This window comes from Megascapheus bottae, chromosome 13 (genome assembly GCF_031878675.1).
Source record: "Megascapheus bottae isolate mThoBot1 chromosome 13, mThoBot2.hap1, whole genome shotgun sequence".
In the NCBI taxonomy this organism is placed as follows: Eukaryota; Metazoa; Chordata; class Mammalia; order Rodentia; family Geomyidae; genus Megascapheus; species Megascapheus bottae.
In genome coordinates, this window is record NC_143521.1 from 58,237,972 (window position 1) to 58,264,115 (window position 26,144).

Sequence of the window (26,144 nt, forward strand, 5' to 3'; positions counted from 1 at the left end):
GCACAGGTTCAGCCTAGACGCGGCAGCTCAGGGCCTCTGCTCACCCTGAAGTAGGGCTGGTCTGGAGCCCAGCCTGGCCAGTTCCAATCCCACTTCGCACATCTCCCAGTGCCGCCTCCCCCGCCCCCCCGCCCTCCCCAGGCGTTTCCTCCTGGGCGAAAGCAGTGCGGAGCCTTTCCGCTGTTTCCTCTTCCTCCTCCCCCCTGCTTCTCGGGCCTTTCCTGCCTCTCCCCTCCCTACCCTCAGATATCCAGCGAGGTGAGGGCCAGGCAGGGTGCAGTAGGCCCCCAGATTAGCCAGAAAGTTCAGCGGGACTGAAAGTCCAGTTCACCCCAGCCAGCCTCTCCCACGCTCCCCACAGAGCTCGTTGAGATCCTCCGGTGGATTAAAGATGATGGGGAAGGGGCTTTAAAGAAAATCCTGATCCCCTCCTCTCCCTAGCCACCACATGGAGCCCCTTGGAGCCCACGGAGCTTTGTACAGCGACCCAGGCAGCAGAGACAGCCCTGGAAACCTCTGGCCGCTTTGGGCTGTGTTAGCCGGCCCGCTGCTTGCTGGCTGGCTTTCCTGCAGGCGCCCGCTGCCTGGGCTCTGCCCTGCTGTGTTTATCTGGGATGACGCTGCCCGTGCAGGTTGGTGGCCTCCAGGGGACTTTCAAGCGTCCTGAAAGCATTGTGCAGGACCAATTCAGCTTTGACCAACATAAACTCCCAGCAGGTGGCCAATGAGCAAAAGATCCCCTTCCAACTGGCACAGCAGCCAGGGAGGCCCAGGGCTGCCCTTCTGGACGTTTAAAGCTCCAGGCCAGCCTTGGTGTCCCTGTGTCACAGCGCCCCTGCCCCCACCAGCCCGGTTCCACCAGGGCCCTGTCGTGCACAGCTACCATCCTCCTCTGTTTCTGGGGTTCACCAACTGCTCCACTTGCCCCCCACCCACTATTCCAGCTCCCCCCTTTTTTTATTTGCGCCTATATTGGGGCTTGAACTCAGGACCTGGACGCTGTCCCTGAGCTGTGTAGCGCAGGGCTGGTGCCTTACCACTTGGCACACAGTTCCAGTTTCTTTGGTGGTCAGTTGGAGGTAAGAATCTCACAGGCTTTCCCGCTTGGGCTGGCTTTGAACCTCCGTCCTCATATCTTAACTTCCTAAGTAGCTAGGATTACTGGCATAAGCTACGGGTGGGTACCTGGCGTCCAATGATTATGTTAAACAGAGGAAAGAGAAGCTTAGAGCAGCCATACTGCTGAGCAGCCCGTGAGAGAGCCAGGCCGCTGGTGCCAAGCCTGGCATTCTCTCTGCAGCAGGAATGGTGGGTGAGGCCATGCTCTACCACCCACCCAGTCCTGTTTTCCTACATGGATGACTGGGTCTGCGGCACCTGTAGCCCTCTGTGGCTGTGTGGCTGGTTCTGGCTGGCCTGTCCTGGGGTGGCATGGGAAGCCTGCAGGAGAGTCTGCAGTCCCTGTGCCCAATTTGGTGCCGAAGGACATCAGCTTAGGTCAGCCTGGATTCTGGGATGGCCCCCTGGGCAGGGCCTATGCCAACCCCTGTGGTACAGGAGCGTGGCAGAGACTGGCGCTGGGCCTGGGGGTGACCCACAGCGCAGGCTGTCCCCACGTGGGGCCTGCAGTAGGTGGTGTGGGGACGTTTGCCGATAGGAATGCGTGTCACAGATGGCACACGGGCCAACTGCAGGCTGGCTGTCGTGTGAATTCTAGCTCTCCCTTCCATTCCGGTAAATGCCCGCGAGGCACAGCGCCACACACTGCCTGCCAGGAGGCCTCCTTCCGCTCCTGTAACATGGCAGCTCCCGCCTGCCCACGTGGTACCACCTTCGTGTGCCAGCTCCTCGCGTGTGGAGCGGCCGGGCCCTTATACAAGGGTGGGCGGCTTGGGGACGTGGTTGCCGCCATTGGGAAATGCCAAGAGCAGGGGACCTGGAGATCCTGCTCCCCCTGGCACTCTGCTCTCCCTCCTCGCTCTGCAGGCTGGGCAGCTGAGCCCACGTTGGCAATGGCGGGCAGGGGTGCTGTTCAGCACATGAGCTCAGCAGTGAGAACTTACTTTCCAGATTCACCCAATTTTAAAGGAGCAGCGCTGTCATCAGGGTTCGAGTCTTCCTCGCCAGCCCGCCCTCTGCCCCTCTGGAGAGCCTTGGCGGGAGCAGCGTGCTCATGACGTGGCGCGGAGGCCAGGGGTGCGTGTTCAGGGTGAGGGGGGCCCTACCTCCCAGAGCCGCACACGCCGATGCGAGCGTGGATGGACGGCTTCAAGCCTCACTCAAAGCCTCAGGCCGGCCTTCTCTCCTGACTCAAGTCTTCCCGTTTTTGGAGATGGCTGGGATATCAGACTCCCATGGTGTGTGTGTGTGTGTGTGCGTGTGTGTGTGTTTCTCTCCCCCCTTATTTTTCTTCCATCCTTCCTCTCTTCCTCCCCCCTCCCTCTCTCCCTTCCTCCCTCCCTTTCTCCTTCCCTCCCTTTCTTCTTGGTGATACTTGGGTTCTAATCCAGGTCCTTGCTCTTGCTAGCAGGTGCTCTACCACTTTCGCCACACTGCCAGTCCATTTAGCTTTAGTTTTCAAATGGCATCTCTCATTGATGCCTGGGCTGGCCAAAGCTCAGGCGTCCAAATCTCTGCCTCGCATGAGCCCCCGTGACTGGCCTCCATCCCGTTCTTTGGGCTCTGTTCACAGAGCCATTATCGTGCCTAGGGAAGAGGCCAGTGGACTCTGATCCCAGGAGGCCAGCGTGGCGGCGTGGCCTCACTGCTGCACGTAGCTTTGGACATGCCTTGGTTCGAGGCAGCCCTCTGCCCCGCGGTGAGTGGCAGTGTGTGGTCCTCGGGCTCTACAGTCCCCACACGGGCAGCCTGGATGGTGTAGTGGAGGCAGGGGAGACGCTCGGACAGCAGCACACGTGGACGGCGTGGATATCAGGAGGCCTCGGATCTGTCTGGGAGGGGTGGTTTTTCTCTTCCATGCCAATCCTGCAGGCAGAATGCTGGCCACCTGCCTGTGTCCCTGCTGCCTGGCGCGTGCAAGCCACTCACACCTTAGCTGCTTGTCACTGGGCCAGGCAACCATCCTGTGCGGGCCTCAGTCTCTCTGGAGCTGGAGTTCAGCTGCTGCCACCCTGACCTCCCGGGAGCTGCGGGGAGCCGAGCGAAGAGCAAATGAGCATCGTGTCTTCTGCAATGGGGCAGGAAAGCCCCTGGCATGGAACCTGGCAGCTCCATGGTTCTGGGCCTTCCTGGCCCAGAGTGAGGTGGGGATCCTGCTTGACTTCACTGCTGAGGTACCCCAAAATGTCCATGGAAGGCTGATCAGAAAGCAGGCACCGTGCCAGGGTACCCAGTGTAACGCGCTGTGCTGTCTCTGTCCTGCTGGGGGTTAGGGCGCAGCCTCTGCCTTCCTCTGGCTGGGGAAAGCGGAAGCACAGCCGCCACCATCTCCTCCAGCGACCTCCCCGAAGCAGAAGCTGCAATGCGTTAGGGCTGCATCTCTGCAAACTCGGGGCTCCACCCGTGAGGAGCTGGAAGATCTGCCACCACTGTGTGGCACAGCTCTTTGGTCCAGAATCTGCTGCCCTCAGGCGATGGGAGATGGCCCCACACAGGACAGGGCGGAGGTAAGGGAACGCACAATGAGACGGCCAGCCTCCCCTGGCCTCTGCAGAGGGTGCTCAGAACGGGCGAGGCCCGGCAAGGCCCCTCGTGGCCTTCAGATGGAGATGGTTCCTCTCTTCAAAGCGCTCGCTTGCCGCTGGAGCACAGACAGCGTTCTCTTGACTCAACGTTGCCTTTTATAGGGCTCTGCTAGACCTGCGTGTCAGAATCGGTAGGCAAGGTTCTCTTCAGAGCCAAATCTCAGTTCTTCGACTCAGGGAAAATGCTGCTTAATTAGCAGGCTCCAAAAGGCACCCGATTACGAGTTAAATTGGGCTGGAAGAGACTGTTCTTTCAAATTTTGTCTCCATTTACATCCCCTCAGATAAGCTTGTTAATTTCCTTTAATGCAGTTTTAAGGGAGGCTCTGGGAAGAGCCAGCATCCTCTGGGAAGGCGGTTGGGACGTGCTTGCTTCTGCGCCCACAGCTGCCTGGGGACAGATAGCTCCCATCAGGGCAGCGAGGCCTCTGCTGGCGCATTTGGAGTGTCTGCCTCACACCTGCTCTGTCTACCTGGTGGGCACACAGCCTGGGAGGGGCCCGGCCTGCAGGGTCACCGCTGAGATGGCCTCTGCTGACCCGAGGCCCCAGCTGCCCACAGGCTGTGGAGAGTTAGAGCTCGAGAATCGCAAGCAGCAAAGTACAGGGAACCATGGCAGACTCCACTGTGCAGTAGCAAAAGAGCTTCCACGGCAGCCTGGGGGCTGCCGGCTTCTTGCCAGAGAAGAAGGAAGTCCGGCCATGAGTTGAGATCTGATTTGAAAGGAGGGGAGCTTGCAAAGGAGGGGTGAGGGGAAAGGGCAACGGGGAAGGGGGTAGAGGCACCAGGAATCACCAAACTGGAGAACTGGCTCTTAGAGGGGCGCGCTTCCTCCTCCCGTGGAAATGCTAGCTCCTCAATGTACATTGCGGACGCGATTTCTGGCCAGAGAGTTCTGGCATGGTGTGTGGGGTTCCAGGCTCCTCGGGGAAGCCCTGAGCCACGCTGATGGCTGATCACAGCCCCACAGGCAGGTCAGGGGTCGCCCCCCCCCCCCAGCCACGGCAAGGACCCGGGGCCCAGCGACAGGCATCAGGCGTGCCTGGACTGGAGCTAGGAGCCATTAGCTGCGGCACACTGCTGGATATTTGGGTGACAAATTGTGTATGCGTGCATCCACTCCTCATCCATCCCTCTGCCGTCCCTTCCTGCGTCTACCCGCACATCTGTTCATCGTCTACCCATCCATCTATCCAAACACTGCCAACCAGTCCATCACTGCCCCTGAGCTGTACGTCCACGGACCACGGACTTGTCTATCCACACCGACTCATCCACCCCTACAGCTGCTAGCAGACGGGCCACAGGAGGGAGCGAGGAGTGTTCTGCCACTGGGGAGACATTGGCATTGGCCACGGAAGGGTGTGCAGGAGCTGAGCGTGTGGGAAGAGGAAGAGCATTCCGAATAACACGTTTGGATCTCAAGTGCAAGACTCCCGAGCTCCGGCTCTGGCTCAGCTTCCCCGGCTGTCACCAGGGAAGTCTTGGCATCTTCAGCACTCAGCTTCGTCTCTGGGAAAGTGGGGGGGGGGTGGTACCTCCTCTGCGTTCCCTCCTTCTGCCCCACCACCAGCTCTGCTGCATCATCCCCTGGCTCTTCCTCCCAGAGACTCCAGTCAGAAGGTGAGGCCCTTAGAGGCCAGGCAGAGGCTCTGGCCCTGCCCTGTACCCCTCCTCACCCACACACGAAATGCAGAGGGTCTGCCCTGCTGTCTCCAGCACAGGCCCCTGGGCCCCTGCTTACCCAGGCCCACACCCTGTCCTCCATCTCCTGGGGCAGTGCCACAGCCCCCAGAGGACCCTCAAGAGGGGTGTCAGACCAGACTCCGGGTCGGGAGACCCCTGCCCTCTTTCCAGTCCAGACAGGTCTGCATGGAGACTTGTTCACCGAAGCAGGCCTCCACTCCCACTGGCCTCCAGTGGCCACACGAAGTCTCCTCCGCAGAGCTCCTTCCCCAGGAACCTCAACTCCATCATCGTCATCTGTGAGGACAAAGCAGCTTGGCCTCATCTCCGCATCGCCGTGGTGACAAGCCCTGTGGGGCCAGCTCCGGGCCTGAGGGGTGGCAGCGAGAGGGATGGCTGATGGGCCACATGGATCAGCCCCTCGTCGCTGTGGCAGAACACCTGCAGCCAGCAGCTTGTGGGGAAGGAGAGTTGGTGCAGCTCACCTCTGACACGCTTGGGCCCGGGGGTTCTGAGCCACGTGGTCTCCATCATGGCAGAAGCACGTGGTGGAGAAGGCCTGTGGATCTCACCGTGGCTCAAAGCAAAGAGAAAAGTGGAAGGGACGGGGTCCCCTGAGCCCCTGGGAGGGCCGGCCGCTCCGACATAACTTACTCCCACAAAACCCCGGCTAGAGGGCCCGCCACCTCCCTGCAGAACCCCAGCCGGCCCCACGCCCACCAGACACGGCCTTGGAGGACTTCAGCCAACCAGCTGGGACGCACAGAGAGTTGTTCAAAAGGCGCAGAAGGCATCTGCGCAGACATTGCTGACCAGCACGGCTGTGTCTGTGTCACCTGACGGCTAGGTCCACGGTGACCGGGTTTCCCACGCAGGGGTTCCGCTTCCTCAGTCATGGAGAGGAAGATGTCATGGCACCCACTTGCTTCTACAACCCCAGGATCCTCTAACCACAGCACCCCGGGCCGTGATGAGAATGGCTTCCACCTGAGCCAGTGTTTTAACCAACAGGACCTGCCGCCCAGCATGCCTTTGTCTCTGTTTGCCAGTGTCTGATGTGAAAGTCTCCAGGGACCCCGCTGTCATCCTTCCCCGGCAGACGCCAAGGCGCCGCTAAAAACGTCCTAACACAAAGGCACCGCGCTGCGCCCCCTTGCCTCCTGCTGTTCAATTAGAAGCAGATAAATGAACAAATTGTTCCCTGATCTAATCGTGTGTCAGTAATGCAACCATCCCTGATAAAAGACAATCTTCCAGAACACCGGCACCCCAGAGAATTAACCGGCCCCCACACTCTGCCCAAGCAAACGGGCTGTTTAGCATTGTCTACAAAATGTCTTCAGACAGCCAAACAAAACACAATTAAACTGTATTTACCCCAGAGCCTCGGCAGGAAAAGTCCTCCGACAACCAAGATTGTCAGTGATTCTGTAAGGGGAGGGAGGCCGGCGTGCCTCCCCTCCTCTTGCATGAAGCACGGCGCTGTGTTAACTTCTCATGTGTGGACAGTGCGTTTGCTTCTGCACGGGATTTCGACGTCACTGTCCGGGGCAATGGCTCACCTCCTGTGCAATCTGCATGTGCTCTGGGGAGTGTGGCTTGACACTTCAGCCACTGTCAGTCCAGTAATTAAAGCAGAAATGGCTCTTGCCTGCTGGTCAATGCCATAACTGCGTTTGAGGAGGTGGTTTACTAAATTAGGTTGGGTGTTTGTCAATCCAAGTCTCCGAGCAGAGGCAGGACTGTGAGGTCAGTGTCGGGCCTTCCGTGGGCTCCAGGACGCACCGCTGTGAGGCTCAGGGAAGGCCGGATCAGGGGCTGGGTTGTGGGGCTCGGCTACCTCAGGCATCGGAGTTGTGCACAAGGCCCTAAGTGTACAGCAGTCCCGCTACCCGCTCAGCAGAACCTTCATCCCCACAGCTGTAAATGAGAGCCAGGCCCAGAGCTTGCAGTCTCAGGCAGAGGCTGCAGAGTGGAGGGAGGGGAGGGGAGGGTGCAGGGGAGGGGCAGCTGCTGCTGCTTGAGAGGCTCTGGCAGAGTTGGGGAAAGCAAGATGTGGGGCTGGAGCTGGCAGGTCCGGGGGCAGTTTGGGTCATTTTCCTGTACCCTCCAGAGAGCGAAAGGGCAGGGAACCGTGGACTGTACGCAGGGTAAGTTTATTTGAAGGTGAAAGGAGAGCTGTGAAGGAAAGAGGAAGGGCTAGCAGACCACCCCAATGCCGAGGGCTCCCCAACACCCCGTGATGGAAAGTCCCAGGCTTGAGTGTGTCCCCCTGGACACGTGGGCCTGTGTCCCTGCCCGCTCGGGGTGTACTCTGGCCCGGTCCGTTAAGCAGAGGCCCCTCGCCAGGCCTCGGTGTGGCCGCGGGCTGGGCGGGGCCTCTGGGCTGGCATTGGTGGGGCTGTGGACTGCAGTGCCAAACGTCGTACCACAAAAATGACCAGTGGTTGGCGCCAGTGGCTCCATGCCAATAGTCCTGCTCGGGAGGCTGAGATCACGGTTCAAAGCCTGCCCAGGCAGGAAGGTTCACGAGACTCTTATCCCCAATGTATTACAGAGGAAGCCAACAGGGGAGCTGTGGCTTGAGGGGCCTTGAACAAAATAAGCTCGGGGTCAACCCCCAGCCCCAAGACTCGCAAGAATAAAAGGCAAGTGGATAATGATGGCTGTGTCAGCTAGCTTGGCTCATGCCATGGTGCGCACGCGCGCGTGTGTGTGTGTGTGTGTGTGTGTGTGTGTGTGTGTGTGTGTGTGTGATGTTGAAAACTAGTATTCTGTTGAAAATAGTATTAGAATAGTATTCACTTGACGCAAAGTGAGACGTTTTAAACATCTTTAACAAGGAGGAGTGTGTCCACGCCGTGGGGAGGAGCCGTGGGGAGGAGCCGCGGGTGTGCAGTGCCCTGGCCTGCAGCCGGGATGGCGGGATCCCAGCCAGCACGGAGCCCTGGGTGCGTGGATCTGGAGGCAGGGGCGAGGCTCCCCTCCAGCCGCACTCCCGGCTGTGCTGTCCTCTGTGCATGGCCTCCACAGACCTGCCTCCCACCCCGCTTTCTGTGAGCCCAAACCCACAGACAAAGCCCCGGGCCCAGCTTCTACCGGGGTCCTCAATAATGCCACTGACCTCACCTCGTCCCTGGTCCCCCGCCGGCCCATCCAGCCTCTCCGAGCGTTCAGTGTTGCCCCCCTGAGCCCCAGCTCTGGCATGCCCCGGCACCTCCTGCCTCTTCCTGGACCACTGCCTCTGCCCGAGCTGAGAGGACCAGGGCTCTCACCTGCCCAACCCAGAACCCCTAACCAGCTCCACCTCTGGTGCAGCCACAGACACATCCCGAGAGGCACAGCACCCAGGACCACCGATGGAGGTGGCCAGTGTCCTCCCGTGGCTCCTCAGAGCCCCTCCAGGTGAGCCAAGCCCGGATGCTGCCTCTAGAGACAAGACGGCGCCGGCAGGAGAAGTCCCCGCTCTCCGTGACTCACGCAGCACATACGAGACTGGCTCTATTTTGAGATGTGGGGGTGGGTGCTGGCATGTCATCTCCACTGTCTACCCCCCCCTGGAGACAGCATCCTGGGTCTTGTAGGGCAAAACTCAGTGGAAGGCAGGGCGACCCCGCCCCAGTGCCGAGTGGAGGGAAGGCGTGACATGTGCAGCCCGCAGCCAGCGCTGTGATTTGATTTGGGGAGCTGTGCCATGCAGCCGGGGACACAGCACCGCCTTCTGGAGGTGGTGGTCACAGCCGGCCATGGCCAGCCAGCAGGGCCGGGGAAGTCGCTGGTGTCTCCTGCCAGATGTGGTCACCGGGCGCAGGGTCACAGGTCAGGCTGCCAGGTGCTCACAGGGCTGCGGGAAGAGCCCGGCAGGGAGAAGACACAGGGAATCTGCCTCACATCCAACCCCGGCCCCGCCCAGCCCACCCTCTGCCTGCCTGGCCCTCACCGTCGGCTCCCTCCGTCTCTGCCCCCTCTGACCCCCGCAGGCCAGCCAGGGCAGTCAGGGTCCCCAGCCCTGCAGACTGAAGGCCCTTCTCCGCTCTGTGCACACCCCAGGGCCGTGGCTGTCACAGTAGCTGCTCAGTGAACAGTGCTACCTGCTCTAGAAGAGCGGAGACGGAGGTGAAAGTAGGCAGGGGGATCCCAGGCCCTGCTCCCACCTTACTGTCCCCAGCCTGGGGGCAGAAATCCGTCCCCAAAGCTCTAACCGACCCGGCAGCCTTCTGGGAGCTGTTTGCTGTCTTTGGGGGTAGAAAGGCCCTTTCTAGAATCTCCCAAGTCTGTTGCATCAAGACTCAGGTGAGGTTCAGGGAAAGGGGTCAGAGATAATCTGGGTTTGAGCCAGGCTGGCAGCACAACCTCCCCCCAGGCCTCTCTGGCCTCAGTTTCCCCTCTGAAAAAACAAGGAGAATCACCACTACCTGGCAGGTTTGTGGTAGGAGTTTAATAAAGTGAGGGACTTCCCTGGACCCTGGGGCCATGCTTGGCCTGCAGATGCCCAGTCTTTCCAGGGCGTCAGATTGACCAGCTGTCAGTCAAGGGAATCTCATGAGGATGTTTGCAGTGGGTTTTAGCAGGTAGCCTCAGATTCTAAAAAGTTTGGGCCTCAAGAGCCCCCAAACCCAGCACAGGTACCATGTGTCTCCCCTAGAATAGTATGTGGTAAAAATACAGCATTTAAAATAGAATCTGGTTCCCAATTTGGAAGAGCAATCTGCCCGCCTCCGCCTGGCACAATGCTAATTGATTTGTTTTCTTTGCTCCAATAATCCCTTCCTTGCTGGCACTTTCTCTCCCCCGCTTTCCTGACTTGCGTTTCCAACTCTGAGGCTCAAAATAGTCTCCGACCCAGATCCCTGGGTCCCTGTTTTTTCTTCTCACCTTGGGGTCACTTCCAGCAGAGCCCTGGGCCACGGAGGGGTGACCCTTGTCCAGAGCCCATGTTCAACATGACAAAGATGCCAACCACTGTTGATAGAGCCACAGCACCACTGAGTGCCAGGCCCTGTGCCCCGGACATAGTGATGGAGACAGCACTGCTAGGCTGCAGATGCTGGGGTGACGGTCGGGTTGAGACAGCTCAGTGGGCCACGGGGCTGTAGATGAATGAGGTGGGGGAGGGGCGGGAAGGCACAGGCGTGGAGGGCTTCCTGGAAGAGGTGGCAGCCTTCTGGGGAACGTCCTCAGACAGGAATGTGCTGGATCTGTAGGTGGTAAGAAGATTCCCCTATCATAGAAGGGCATGTTGGGGTCACCAGGCAAAGCAGGACCATCCCAGGCAAATCGGGAGGACCATTTGGTTTGCTGAAGTAGCCTAAGACTTAATGGAAGAACACGTGGAGGAAGCCATGTTAGTTTCATCACACACATGGACGGAGCCCGCCATCTTCAGAGGGTTTAAGTTGGGAATTGGCATCAGCAGTACCCGGCGGGGGTGCCAGCTCTGCTCTGCATTCTCCCCAGAGAACAGTATATGCCAGTGGAGCAGGGCACAGGCATCTCTCAGCTGGGTGACCACTGAGCTGGGTGTGGCTGACCAGAGCTGGTGGGGTGGGGGGGCGTGGAGGCAAGGCTGGGCGGGGACCCTGGCTGTGGGTTCCTCGGTGTGGAAATGCCCACGCCCCTCTGCTCTGCCCGTCAGATTTCCATCTGTGGCTTGAGGTCCATCTGGGGATGCAGTCCTTTGAGAGACCCCTCTTCTGGACCATGTGGTCCGGCAGCCTTGGCTTTGACCCCCAAGGGTGAATGGGTGACTTTTCTGGCTTTCACTCTGCAGGCGACATGAACGTGAACTGGGGTTGTCTCTGAAAGGGGGAGGGAAAACGCGCCCCCTCTCTGTGCTCCCACCACCCCCTGTGTGTTCAGCCTGAGTCCAGCTGCATTGCAGGAACCTGTGTGATGCTGGAATTGAATTCAGGGCCTCTCGCTTGATAGACGGCTGCTCCACCTCTTGAACCGTACCCTCAGCCCTGCTTTGCTGAGTTGTTTCTCGGAGAGCGTTCCCCATCTCCACAGCCCCCCTGCACCCTCATTCACTGGGTTTGCACGGTTGCTCACAAGTTACTCAATGAGATGTGGTCACAATACCTTTTACTCCCCTAGGCTGGACTTGAACCTCGATCCTCCTCATCTCTACCTCCTAAGTGGCTGGGCCTGTGCAGGGCCCCGTGCCCAGCCCTGTGCCCTGTGGCAAAACCCCCAACACCAGGGACATTTAAACCTCCTGGGCTGCCGGCCCGGGGCACAGAGCGTGGGACACCGCCGAGGTTGTCACCTTTCCTGGTTACCAGGGGCCAGGCTCAGTGAGCACCGCTCAGGATGTCCACTCGGGTGTGTGGAGGGGCTGGATGCTCTGAGGACTGGAAATCAACATAACATTGAATCACGACACCAACTATTAAAAATAAATATTCATGAGCTCCCAGTGACATAAATAAATCATTAAACAAGTAAATAATAGGAGCAGCGCTAAGCCTCCTGGGTAGAAGAATTCCAGAGAATTTCCCTGGCCCGGGGAGGTGGGTAGAGAGCCCACTCCAGGGGCTGGGCGGGGGAGGGGGGCTCTGCAGAGGCAGCAAGAGTAGGAGGAGAGGAAGAGCAAGCCTGCAGGCCCCAGGGGCCTCTCAGAGGTCAGCAGGAGGGAAATGGGATGAACATTTAGAGAACCTCTGTCCCCGCCCTTTTGCATCTTTTCCATAGATCTAAGACTATTCTAAGGTAAAAAGATGATTTAAATTAAAAACTGAGTTCCAGCCAGGGGCCAGTGGCTCACACCTGTAATCCTGGCTACTCAGGAGGCGGAGATCTGAGGATCCCAGTTCGAAGCCAGCTCAGAAAGGAAAGTCCATGAGGCTGGGAACGTGGTTCAGTGGTAGAGCGCTTGCCTAGAAAGTCCATGAGACTCACCTGCAACTACCTAGCAAAAAGCCTGAAAGTGAGCCTTGAGTAATAAAGCCGTGGGCGCGGCGGGACGAGCGGGCTGACGGAGCAGCAGGGGCTCTGCTGGCCTTGGTCACACATGCTGTCCTGACGCATTGCTGATGACACAAACCTTCCCCACGACCTCCCCGTGGGAGCCTTGGCAGGTGGGGCTCTAGGGGAGAGGCTGCTTCAAACGATCCCGCGCCTGACATCCCCATGCAGGCTTCCTGCCACCTCCCACCGCTGCGGTGATGTGTGGTGGGGACGGACGCAGTGGGGACAGACCGGGGCATCTGACATCCAACCAGCTGGCAGAGCTGCTAGCCAGGCTTTGAGCAGGTCCCAGGCTCTGTGTCCACCCGAGCAGAGAGGACGCGGGGCATGTGTGACTGCGAGGCCTCCTTCCGCTGGGCAGGGCACCCCCACGTCACACATGCGTGCCCTGGGGGTGAGGGCTGGGGACAGCACGTGGCTTGGATGTCCCTGCCAGCCGTGGGCGTGACACTGCTCTCTCTTTGAGGTCCATCTGTCAGTCCAGTCTCTTCCCGCATCTGATGTTGCCACCAAGCCATGGGCCGGGATGACTTGTGGGGGACCCCCCGCTCTGCCACACACACACACATCTCCCCAGTCTCTTTGCCACCATCTCTCTGCATCTGTCTCTTCTAAAGAGGACGCCATCAGTGAACTTGGGCCTACCCTAAATCCAGGACGCTCTCATCATGAGATCGCTAACTGTGTCACCCCGGACCCTATTTCTAAGTGAGACCCGTTCACAGGTGGGGGTGAGCCTGTGGGTAACTTTTCTGTAGGACATCGGCCAGATGTCCTACAGAAGCGGGGGGCCTGGCTTAACTGGCAGAGCCTAGCAAGTCCGCACTGCTTCCAAAACCCAGTAAAACTGCCCAGAAGAGAAGAAGCAGAAGCTGCTGCTACTTGCCCTGTCCCCCTGCACTCCACACCAGCAATGGCTTCCGCCTCTGTCCGTCCCTCGGGCCCCTGAGTTCCTGGGTCACTGTTGACTGAGAGAGTACCCTTCTCTTCCGTATATGGACTCCTTCCCCGTCCCCCTTCCCCGTCCCCCTTCCCCGTCCCCGTCCCCTGTCCCCGTCCCCGTCCCCCTTCCCTGTCCCCGTCCCCCATCCCCGTCCCCCTTCCCTGTCCCCGTCCCCCGTCCCCGTCCCCCTTCCCCGTCCCCGTCCCCCTTCCTTCCTCTTGCCTGTCCCACTTTTCTTCCTTGAGGACCTGAATCCACTCTGCTCTGATCCAGATGTGAATGATGATGTGCTTCTGACTCAGCTTCCTCCAGGAAGCTCCAGCTCCCTTATGACAGGAACCTGGAATCTGGGACTCATGGTGGTCCACAATAATCCTATAATAGGGTGGGTGGAAGGATGAGGGGATGAGGGGATGGATGAGTAGTTGAATGGACGGATGAGTGGATAGGTGGATGGATGGATGGCTAGATGATTGAATGGATGGATGGATGGATGGATGGATGGATGGATGGATGGATAATTGGATGGATGGTTGGATGATTGGATGGATGGATGGATGATTGGATGGATGGATGGATGGATGGATAGATGGATAGATAATTGGATGGATGGATGGATGAATGGATGATTGGATAGATGAATGGATGGATGGATGGATGGATGGATGATTGGATGGATGGATGGATGGATGGATGGATGGATGGATGGATGGATGATTGGATGGATGGATGGATGATTGGATGGATGGATGGATGGATGATTGGATGGATGGATGGATGGATGGATGATTGGATGGATGGGTGGATGGATGGATGGATGGATGGATGATTGGATGGATGAATGGATGGATGGATGGATGGATGGATGGATGATTGGATGGATGGATGAATGGATGGATGGATGGATGATTGAATGGATGGATGGATGGATGGATGGATGGATGGATGGATGGATGGATAATTGGATGGATGGTTGGATGATTGGATGGATGGATGGATGGATGGATGATTGGATGGATGGATGGATGGATAGATGGATAGATAATTGGATGGATGGATGGATGAATGGATGATTGGATAGATGAATGGATGGATGGATGGATGGATGGATGATTGGATGGATGGATGGATGGATGGATGGATGGATGGATGATTGGATGGATGGATGGATGATTGGATGGATGAATGGATGGATGATTGGATGGATGGATGGATGGATGGATGATTGGATGGATGGGTGGATGGATGGATGGATGGATGGATGATTGGATGGATGAATGGATGGATGGATGGATGGATGGATGGATGATTGGATGGATGGATGAATGGATGGATGGATGGATGATTGAATGGATGGATGGATGGATGGATGGATGGATGGATGGATGGATGGATGGATTACTCTGAGCAGGGCTTGGGGTAAACCACCTATTCCCATCACTCACTGCGTTGGTGTGTGGAGAGGGAGAGTCATCAGCTCATGACCTCACTCTCGCTTTGTGTTTCAGATTATTCTCGTGAGCTCTTCTCTCAGTGCTCGGGAGCAGAGCCTCTTCCTCAGCACAGACGAGGGGGCCACCTTCCAGCGGCAGCCCATCCCCTTCCTCGTGGAGACTCTCATCTTCCACCCCAAGCAGGAAGACAAGGTCCTCGCCTACACCAAGGAGAGCAAGGTGAGATGGCGCAGACTGGACGCTGGGTGGGTGTGGCTGGCACATCCGTCCGGCCCTCACAGGCGAATGCCAGACTGGCAGATGTCAAGTTAGAAGCAGCTTTTCCTGACAGAGGCTCTGGGTCTGAGCTGTAACCCTGTGCAAGACCTGGCTGGGGCTGCATCGACACTGCTCTATGCCTGTGTGTTGCTGTCAGGTGTCACACTTTGGGGCAGTGTGTGTGACAGCCGAGTCAGAAGGGTGGGACGTGTGTTGCAGAGAGGCTGGTGAGGTGGAGTCAGGACGGCTCAGGCCCTGTGGGAAGACTCCCTTCTGTGGCTCCTCTTTGTATCCAGCTAAAGCGGCCCCCACTTCCAGAATGTTCCACATGCCTTCCCATGCCAGTGTTGCCAGGTCTTGCCCTCCCCTGGATGCCCTCCTTTTCCTCCTCAGTCCTCCATGGTCCCATGGAAGTCAGTTCAGGGGAAGAGGCCCCACCTAGAGAAGAAGAGCTCTGTGGGGCGTCTGAGAGCCAGCTGTCCCCAGGGCCTGAGGGGCTGCGTGGGAGAGGCTGAGGAGACCCTGAGTTGTGGCCAGGAATCCAGGGACAGCCCCTCCTTTCCCAGGTGGCTGTGATATCTCTTGGCTGATGGCTGCATCACATTCCATCTTCTAGGGCCATGTAACCAAATCTCTGCTCCAGTTTTGTGATAGCCACTGTGTCCATGGGTGTGCATGGGTGCGTGCAGCCGTGCATGGTGCACATGTGTGTGCTGGCCTATCCCTAGCCATGCTCATGGGAGCTCTCCCACAGCCCCTCTCACTCACCGGATCCATGCGGCCCCACCGCAGGTCGGCCTGGTGACCCCCACAGGCTCCGCTCTGTGAGAGAACAGTCACAGGTTCTGAGAATTGCCACGACTGCTTTCGAAGAGACTGTCAAAAAGAAATCATCTTTAGTTAGATGGATAGATAGGTAGATGAATGGACGATGGATGGATGATGGGTAGATAATGGGTAATGGATGGATGGTGGGTGATGGATGGATGGATGAATGATGGCTAGGTGGTTGGATGGATGGATGGATGGCTAGCTGGATGGATAGGTGATGGATGATGGATGGATGGATGGATGGATGGATGATGGATGGATGATAGGTAATGGATGGATGGGTGGATGGATGGACTGATGGATGATAGGTGGATGATGGGTAATGGTTGATGGATGATGGATGGATGATAGATGGATGATGGGTAATGGATGATGGGTGATGGATGGATGGATAGACTGATGGACTGATGGATGGATGATAGATGGATAATGGGTAATGGATGATGGATGGATGGACTGATGGATGGATGGATGATAGATGGATGATGGGTAATGGATGGATGGATGGATGATAGAGGAATGATGGGTAATGGATGGATGGATGGATGGATGGATGGACTGATGGACTGATGGACTGATGGATGGATGATAGATGGATAATGGGTAATGGATGATGGATGGATGGACTGATGGATGGATGGATGATAGATGGATGATGGGTAATGGATGGATGGATGGATGATAGAGGAATGATGGGTAATGGATGGATGGATGGATGATAGATGAATGATGGGTAATGGATGGATGGATGGATGGATGATAGGTAATGGATGATGGATGGATGGACTGATGGATGGATGGATGATAGATGGATGATGGGTAATGGATGATGGATGGATGGACTGATGGATGGATGGATGATAGATGGATGATGGGTAATGGATGGACTGATGGATGGATGGATGATAGATGAATGATGGGTAATGGATGGATGGATGGATGGATGGATGGATGGATGGATGGATGATAGGTAATGGATGATGGATGGATGGACTGATGGATGGATGGATGATAGATGGATGATGGGTAATGGATGGATGGATGGATGGATGGATGGACTGATGGATGGATGGATGATAGATGGATGATGGGTAATGGATGCATGGATGGTAATGAATGAGTGGATGGATAGATGATGGTTACGGATGTCGGGTGGTGGATGGTGAGTGGTTCTTATCCACAGGGATCATCCAGATCAGTGGAGACTGCTGGTAGAGGAGCCCTTCCTGCCCCAGGCCTGGCCCCTGACTGCTGCTGGCCTTGCTGCCTGACATGGCACTGTCTTATCCTGCGGCTACTTCTGCCCAGCAGCTTTCTCCAGGATCATATGTGATCTGGATATTAATAGCTCTCCTTAGCCTTTCATGTAATTAGACTGAAGCATAATCACAGAGATTTATTTTCCTGCAGAAATTGACTGCTTTACAATTGCTCTTTAATTTATGGTGCCCTGAAACATGAATGGGGCTGAAATCTTAGTTATTTTCCTTGGTTCTTTTTCTGAGACTAGAAGGAAAGTAAAAGGGGAGGAAAAAAGGTTTAGTTAAGGTGGTAAAGAAGTGAAGGATTTGGAGAATTAATTGCAATGGCATCAGGGAACTTTATGGCCTTTCAAAGCTCCTTAACGCCAAGCTCTGGACTCCAACACATTTGATGTCTTGGGCAGTGCAGCCCTGAGACCTTCGCCGCCTGTCCCAGGGGGCTCAGAGCAGCACACACTGGGACTCAACCCTCGGTCTCTGGAGTGCTGGGGCTCTGCTGGGCTTTGCTGGGATTGGCTGGATGTGGCCACTGGTGACTGGGGTTCAAGTTTTCACCTAACTCTCTTTCTGGGAGCAAAGTAAGCCCCCCAGCCACATTGGTGGTGGCTTTGACCAAAGCAAGTCACGCAAAGCCTGCGTCACGGAGGTGGGCATGTACACAGGATATAGGGGTGCACACAAACCGGGTCTCCCGTTCCTGCCCCCCTCCAGGTGCCCGCCCTTGCTCTGTCAGTGTTTTCTGACTCCCTCAGGCTGCCCCACACCCTGCCACCCCTCTCTTGCTATGCCGTCAGAATTTGGATGCGCTCAAGACCCCGTTAGCCTGCACAGACCTCCTGCATACCGGCTTCTACACATGCCTCCTGAGGCTGGGGGGATAGGGAGGAGGGGAAGCCTCAAGGCCCTGCAGTCCCTGCGTTGAGCACTGCCAGTGAGTCACCAACCAGCTCGCATTTCCTGTGCTTGGCCTGGGACTGGCTCTGCAGGCAGAGCCATGGACAGGCACATCTAAGACATAGCTAGGCTCGCTTTTTTTTTTCTGGTCCTGTGGCTTGAACTCTGGGCCTAGGCACTGTCCCTGAGCTTCTTTTGCTTAAGGCGAGCCCTCTACCATGTGAGCCATAGTGGTGCTTCCTCCTTTTTGAGTAGTTTATTGGAGGTAGTCTCACAGAGTTTTCTTCCCAGGCTGGCTTCAGATTGTGATCCTCAGAGCCCAGCCTCCTGAGTAGCTAGGATTACAGGTGTGAGCCACCAGCACCTGGCTAGACTCACTTTTATGTCTTGTTCAACTTACCTTCCCATCAAGACCCTCTTCTATTCTCCTTAACAGCATGAGAGCCTGGGCAGAACCAGGACTGCTTTCCAGACACTTAGGGGAGTGAACACTCCTAAGCTGGGCAGTCGAGGCCTTCCCTGCAGAGGTGTGTTTCAGAAACACAATTTGGAGCAAGAAAGGTGATGACACACAGAAAGAAAGGAAAGGAAAGCCTATGATCCCGGAGCTCTAAGGAAAACATGGCTGCGTTTATCCACATCAAAGAGAGCACCCCACTGCTGGGCGGGCAGGAGGAGGGGCCTGTGCTGTGCAGGTGGACATTGTCTTGAAGTCACGCAGGTCCAGCACCCCGTGTAGCTTGTGACCTCCGCACCACAGGCGGGAAGCTATCGGGCTCTTCTGTCTTTGGTGTGGCACATTTTTGCACTGGCCATTTGTAACCCGGGCTCTGGACACAGATGCCCCATTGAGTCCAGAGAAGGATGTCCTGGGAACCTCACCCCAACTCTCCACGGGTCAGCGTGCCTCTCGCCCCAGGACTCTAGCTGCAAGGGAGTTGGAGCCACGCCAGGTGCTGGCTTCTGTGCCCTTGCAGTACAAGGCGCTCAACAGGAGAGGATGGGTGCCAGGTCTCCATCCATGGTCATTGTCCCAGAGAGTCAGGGTGGAGCTGTCATCCTGAGAAGACAAGTCACCAGTCCACCCTTCCGTGGTACGCCTGGCCTCTGACCTCACCCCCCCCCACCACACACACTGCCTGAGCTTGGGCTGGGGCCTCCCTCCCACTACCTCCCTCCCTCCCACCACCTTTACTGCACATCTAGGGACAACTGTCCTCCAGCAGACTCCCTCCCCTCCCCTCCCCTCCCCTCCTCTCCTCTCCTCTCCTCTCCTCTCCTCTCCTCTCCCCTCCTCCTCTCCTCTCCCCTCCTCTTGTCTCTCTCTCTCTCTCTCTCTCTCTCTCTCTCTCTCTCTCTCTCTCTCTCTCTCTCTCTCTCTCTCTCTCTCCAGTTATGGGGCTTGAACTCAGGACCTAGGCACTGTCCCTGAGCTCTATCGTTTTAAGCCTAGCGCTCTACCACTTGAACCATAGCACCACTTCCATCTCTCTCTTTCTATTGCCAGTCCTGGGGCTTGAACTCAGGGCCTGGGCACTGTTCTTGGACACAGTTTGCTCAAGGCCAGTGCCCTACCACTTGAGCCACAGTGCCACTTCTGGCTTCTTCTGAGTATGTTCTACCGGGAAATGGAACCCAGGGCTTCGTGCATGCTAGGCGAGCACTCCCTCACTAGGCCATGCTCTCAGCCCCCCTCCACTCTGTAATTCTGCAGGTCTCCTGCAGACGTCCCTGCGTGGGGTTGAGCCATGGTGACTGGGGCTCAGATTCCTGTTTGTGTGCTGGTGTTGTCTTATTAAGCAGAAGTGTTCTGTGCCCACAGCAACTGATGTCAGGCAGTAAACACCCCCGAGATCAAGTCGGGAAGGCATCTGTCCCTCAGCTGGGGAACAGGCGTCATCAGTGTGGGTAAGGCCGAGGGTAGTGACAGCCCCTGCTCCCCCCACCCCCACACAGGGTGCAGCCTCCTGTCTGACTGGCTTCACTCCCCAGTTCACAGACAAAGGGGATGGGGCCAGGCTAGAGAGAGGGGAGAGGTGACAATCCATCCCTGGGACCCCTCAGGGATGCAGCACTGACCACAGGCCGCTGTGTGACCTGGACCAATAATTCACCTCTCTGGGCCTCTGTGTACTCATCGATACAGAGGAAAATCGCTGCTCTTAGGGGTGTGTTTGTGTGTATGTGCACGTGTGTGTGTGCGTGTGTGTGTAAAAGGAGCTCCGTTCAACATGAATCTCTACAGCCTGGCTCCAATCAACTCCTAGCTGCTGCCAGGACCGCTCACCGCCATGGCTCCCCAGCACCCACGCCTGCGGGCTGGTTCTCTTTGCTTGACATGCCCAGCATACATCCCAGGAACAAAGACTCCTAGACCTTTTTAAAGACTTGCAGTGATGCCAGGTCCTGGTGGCTCACGATGCCATCCTAGCTACTCAGGAGGCTGAGAGATCTGAGGATCATAGTTCAAAGCCAGCCCTGGCAGAAGAGTCTGTGAGACTCTTACAGCCAATGAACCACCAATAAACCAGAAGTGGAACAGTGGCTGGAATGGTAGAGTGCCACCCTTGAGCCAAGAAAGCTCAGGGACAACGCAACAGTGTTAGGAAACTAAGTCACAAGGGTATTAGGATACAGAGCAGAAAAGAACCTCAACACACCAGATCGACTTTGACGGAGAGTTGAGGAGGGACACCTTGGCGGCCTGAGGGGAGTCAGGAGAGACTCGGTGGGGTGCGGCGGCAGCAGGGGTCGGGGAGTCAAGAAGGGTAAGGGGAGTCCCAGGTAGCTGGAGGGTTCAGTAGCGTCCCGAGTCTGAGCACAGGTCTGTCTAGCTATCCCCTGAGAGGGTAGGGGAATGGGCTTTCATATTCAGGTTAAGATTCCAGGCTGGAGAGTTTCAGGAGGCCCCCTGGGGGCTGGTGGTCAGGGGCCAAGCCATGGGAATAATATTGAACCATGAGAGCAAAGCAGATTCCCATGACCCAGCCTGGAGTTCAAGCCCCAGGCGGGCTTGCACGCACACACAGGCACACAGGTTGAAGGCGATGTTTTCTTACCATGCCAGGGCAGCACGGGGCTGTGGCATCGGATAGGACATAGGCATCCAGCCACACCAGTTGCTCAGGCAAGTGAATCTGGCAGGCAGATTCACTCCACCATGCCTGGCCTGCAGAGCGGAAATTCTTCCTCGCTGGCCTTCGGGATGTGGTTGTGAGCTCTTGCCCTGGAGTCAAACGTGCTCATCCATTCAGAAAATGTGCTGCCTGCGCACCTGGTTGGAGAGAGGAGCTCAGCCGTGGGGCTAGGTCTTGGGAGCCCGGCCAGCAGTGCCCAGAGCGGGAGGGGAAATGCCCAGGTTGGGGAAGGGAGCCCCTGGAGCTGCCCTTCCCACCAAGCAGGGGCCAGGTGGGAGGTGGGCGTGGGGCCTGGGGTCCAGGGCTTCCCTCCACACTGCACAGAGGGCAGGCAGGCCTACGCCGGGAAGATTGCCGAGGTGAGGAGGGGAATGTCTGTTTTGGGGTCCTGTGTCCCCTCCAGCCCTGTGTTGGAGCCCACACCCCAGGACCTGCCTGTGGGCCTGGGCCTTTAGGAGATGATTGGGTGCAAGGTATAGGGTCGCCCCTGTCCAGTGTGACTGGTGACCTTGAGGAGATCAGAACTGACACAGTGGTCCGCATCTGTAGTCCAGGCGACCTCCACGGGCAGCAGAGAGGGGCCTGCGGTGAACTGGTCCCAGAGCGCCGGGCAGGGCTTGCCCGCAGAGCTACAGAGGCAGATGGGGCTGCAGCTGGGACTGCAGGGGGGAGGGAGGAGGAGCCCCTTCACAGTAAGAGCGCATGGTTGGCCAGGCCAGGCAGAGCGAGTGCTGGGACCCTGGCCAGGCGCCCGTGGACAGGAGCCGTGGCCATGGTGGGCAGGCGGGGGGCCAGACAGAGGCCTCTGATCGGAAAGATCTGGGTGCTTCCCTGTGGCTCAGCAAGGACAACTCCGAAGCTGAAGGAATGAAGATTTCAATGCCTGGTGTAGCAGAGAACCTTCTAGAACGGCTGCATCCCCACAAGCCCAGGAAAGGTTCCCCCTAAGCGGGGGTGGCCGGGAAGGGGGAGCCTGCACCCGCTTTCCCGCAGGGGTAAGGATGGCTGTCCCATCCTTCCGTGCTCCCTGGGGGCCCCTCGACACTGGCCAGGGATCTGGCTCCCCGGTGTTGGAGAGGCAGGATGGGTGCGGGGACCCTGGCGTCACACCACCTCCGCTCCTGCAGGCCCTGGCCGTGACCTGCCCTGGGCCCTGGTGGAACGTGTGTCCATTTCCTTTCTGCCCTGCAGCTCTACGTGTCATCTGATCTGGGGAAGAAGTGGACGCTTCTGCAGGAGCGAGTGACCAAAGACCACGTGTTCTGGTGAGATTCCGTCCCCCTGCGACTGCTGTCCCAGCCCTGGCTCCTGGCACCTCAGCACTTCCCCTGCCCTGCATCTGCCGGGAAGACGGATTCTGGCCTTGGCCTGTCTCCAGCTCTCACTCAGCGGCACAGAAGTGTCTCCCCCTGCATCTTTCTCCCTGGGCCTCAGCTGCTTCCTAACACATGGAGGGGTGATCTGGTGGCTCTGGCAGTGCCAGCACGTGGAATGCCCACTTCCCTTTGCTTCCTTCTCCTGACCCTCAGCTGCCCCTTGGCCCTGCCAGCCGGGCCCTCCTTCCCCACCCGGTGTCTGGGCTCTGCTGCAGGGCACGGGGCTTGCTCACCTGACCCCACGGAGTAGCAAGAAGCAGGCCTGTGGAGACGGGCCCAGCAGGCCTACTCTGCCACCGTGGGGCCGGTCTTCCTCTGGCTGCTGGCCCTGGAGCGTGTGCCCTCCCCATATCCCTGTCCCCTGGGGCTGCTGCAGGGCCCAGACACCATGGACACCTCCAACAGCCGTGGCTGAGCCTGGGAACTGCCGTCCCATGCTCAGGACCTCCGAGCCCAGCCATTCCCGGGGGACACAGGGGGACTCTGAGCTGTGTCTGGCCGGGGACTGGGCAGTCTGTCCATGAGAAGCCAATCCTAGGTTGGGCTGAGGGTGGTCCCCCGAGCCTGGCTCATCGAGATGCTGTCCAGGTGCCAGGAGGGAAACTGGAGCTAAATCCGACATGGTGCTATCTCAGGAAACCAAATGGTTTCATGTCCAAGTTCTCAGAAACGTGTGCGGGAGAGATCGCCACGGCAGGCGCTGGGCCGCCCCGGTGGCACGTTCCCTCCTGGAATGTGTTGACAGCCGGCGACACACAAATGCACACACATACACACGCACGTGTGTTTAGGTGGCGTTTCTGCAGAGCTCTGTCCCTAAGCTGATGGCATGTTCTGCTGAGGTGACTTGCTGGTGTGTGGCTGCCTGCTGCAGGGGCAGTGACACCGTGTCTGGGGTCTGCTGTTGTCTGGGCCCGTTGCTGTCTCTGCCCCCCCCCCAGCCTCTCAGCACCCCAAAGTAAATCATCACAGCAGCTGCCAGCGGCTCCGTGCTCATCACCGCGCCGCGCAGGACCGAGAGTCCAGTACTCACAGCTGCCCCTAATCAGCAGTGTAGATCTGTGACTGTGGCCCGGGCGTTGACAGCTCTGCTGGCAGGTCTGCCCACTGCCCCTCACTGAATGTGCCATCCACGACTCCTCTCACCCCCAGCTCACCCCCGCCTGCCTTGGCCTTCCTCCTCCTTAGCTCAGGGCTTGGCCCCAGGCTGGGTAGCGGGGGCCCCTGTGAGCATCCAGGGCAAGTGACCGAGGAGGGGAGGGTCTCCTGCCCAAGCCTGGCAAGGCGGCTCCAGAGTCCTCAGAACCCTGTGTCCCCGAACTCCCTGCCCCCCGGGCTCTGAGGCCTGTCTGGTTGTAAGTCAATGAGTGGGAGGGTAGGTGAGTGAATAAGCAAGAAAGTGAGTGAGCGAGTGAGCGAGTAGATAAGTGAAAGCGTGATGAGTTGGCAAATGAGAGATTGAGGAGGTCAGTGAGCGAGTGAGCAGGCGAGGGGAGACAGGGTGCGTGCGGGCAGGTGTGGGTGTGGTGAGGGCCCCAGGGCAGGCTGCAGGGGTGGGAAGGAGCAGGGGGTGGATAGTTGGGTAGTGCTGGTTGATAGATAAGTGGATCGTGGATGTGAAGATGCTTGCTCCACTGGCATTTGACCGCTTGAACCATGCCTCCAGCAATGAAGATACAGATGGATAGAAGATAGAATGATGGTGGATGGGTGGGTGGGTGGACGGATGGACGGTGGGTGAGTAGGTGCACAGGTCAGTGAGTGGGTGGGTGGATGCGTGGACGGATGAGTAGATAAATGCGTGGTATATGGTGGGTGGAGTCTGGATGGCTGGTGGATGGTTGGATAATGGCTGGATAGATGGAGCGCATGGGTGATGGCTGGGTGGATGGAGGCGTTAACAGTGGGTAATGACATGCATGTCATGCTATCAAGTGAGCCCTGGAAGATTCTCGCGTTTATCTGTCCCCAGGGGCCTAGGAGAACCATCCTCACTCTCCCAGGCAGAGCCCGAGGGTGTGCTCTTCCCGCCGTGGTCTAGGACTGGAGTGTGACACCCGGTCAGGCACACTGGCCTGGGAGCCTGGCCTCAAGTCTCTGCCCCCCATGCATGGTCCAGCCAGGCATGTCAGGACAGCGACTGGACTCTGCCCTGGAGAGCCGGAGGGGTCTCAGCACCTGAGAACACAGACACCCCAGAATACCTCTTCCCTTTGCTGGTGCCCCCCTGGGGTTCGAACCAAGGGCCTGAGTGCCGTCCCCGAGCTTCATTGTCCAAAGCCACTCAGTGCTCTGCCACTTGAATCACAGCCTCACTGTTGGCTTTCTTTTTTCGCCAGTCCTGGGGCTTGAACTCAGGGCCTGGGCACAGTCCTTGGACACTTTTTGCTCAAAGTTAGAGCTCTGCCACTTGAGCCACAGCACCATTTTTGGCTTTTTCTGTGTGTGTGGCGCTGAGGAATCGAACCCCGGGCTTCACGCGTGCTAGGTGGACACTCTACCACTAGGCCACACTCCCAGCCCCACTTTTGGCTTTTGAGCTGTTAATCGAAGATAAGAATCGCAGGCTTTCCTACCTGGGTTGGCTTTGAACTGAGATCCTCAGATCTCAGAGCCGCTGGCGCCGGCTGGGATGCTTCTTGCTGGAGAGAAGGTGACCCGGGAGCCAGGGCTGCAGCAGCGGTGGGCAGCGGCTGGCAGTGGCTCAGATCTGCATCCTGCCTGAAACCCCAGCCAGCCCCTGGGGCCACATGTCCCTGGCATGTCAGGTCCCTTCGACACCCCCTGCATGTGGCACCCTGGCCTGTGCGCTGGGAGGAGGAACGAGCAGTTTTCTATGAACAGAAGTCTTCCTGGGAATGGAGGGAGGCCAACCGCGCCTAGCGCCCAGGGAACACGGGCAGGGCTCTGTCTATTTCTTGAGTCCCCTGGACTCTGGCGGAGGCCCTGGCCTCTGGACAAACCGTGGCCCTTGAGCCAGCGAGACCACGTGGCAGTGGGGCACAGGGGACGTGGTGTGAAGGGCTGGCTGGGCCTACAGATGGCAGCCTTCACGCTCTGTTTTCCAGGGCTGTGTCCGGTGTGGACGCCAACCCCGACTTGGTGCACATGGAAGCACAGGACCTCAGTGGAGGTGAGTGGAGGGGAGCCGTCCCGCAGACGCTGTGTGTCCCTGCCAACGGGTCCAGCCTCTGTGCGGCGGAACGCTGCCTTGCGTGGGGGAGAGGCTGGTGTGAGGTCTGGCATAATTCTAGATGGGCTGGCGCCCTGCGGGACAAATTAGAGTCAAGGAGCTGTGCTGCAGCGGAAAGTCTATTAAGGAGCGATTTGTTCTGGGCCCTGGGCAGCAAGCATTTCCACCCACTTCACAGCAGAGCTCAGAGCCAGCCTACAGACACGCACGTGGCGGTAACTACGGTGACCCTGCCCGCCCATACGCAATGCTCCTCAGACCCCCGCATGCCCCCCTCCACATCCCACCCTCCACATCCCACCCTCCACATCCCACCCTCCACATCCCACCCTCCTCACCATCATCCACCCTCCACATCCCACCCTCCACATCCCACCCTCCACATCCCACCCTCCACATCCACCCTGCACATCCACCCTCCACATCCACCCTCCACA

The 26,144-nt window shown here is 57.9% G+C and overlaps 1 protein-coding gene and 1 long non-coding RNA gene across 2 annotated transcripts in view; one reads left to right on the plus strand and one right to left on the minus strand.

Moving 5' to 3' along the window:
- The window catches only part of Sorcs2 (sortilin related VPS10 domain containing receptor 2), a 241,080-nt gene that overhangs the window by 165,290 nt on the left and 49,646 nt on the right, over window positions 1-26,144 (plus strand). The window contains exons 4-6 of the mRNA XM_090343870.1: window positions 14,811-14,975; window positions 22,330-22,403; window positions 25,583-25,647. Coding sequence (XP_090199996.1) covers window positions 14,811-14,975; window positions 22,330-22,403; window positions 25,583-25,647 — 304 coding nt within the window. The remainder of the gene's footprint in view (window positions 1-14,810; window positions 14,976-22,329; window positions 22,404-25,582; window positions 25,648-26,144) is intronic.
- LOC150056016 (uncharacterized) lies at window positions 17,903-25,925 on the minus strand. Its single transcript, XR_016537420.1, has 4 exons — window positions 25,091-25,925; window positions 21,574-21,997; window positions 21,061-21,275; window positions 17,903-19,061 (listed from the first exon to the last, which is right to left on the minus strand). It is a non-coding gene; the product is annotated as an uncharacterized LOC150056016 (long non-coding RNA).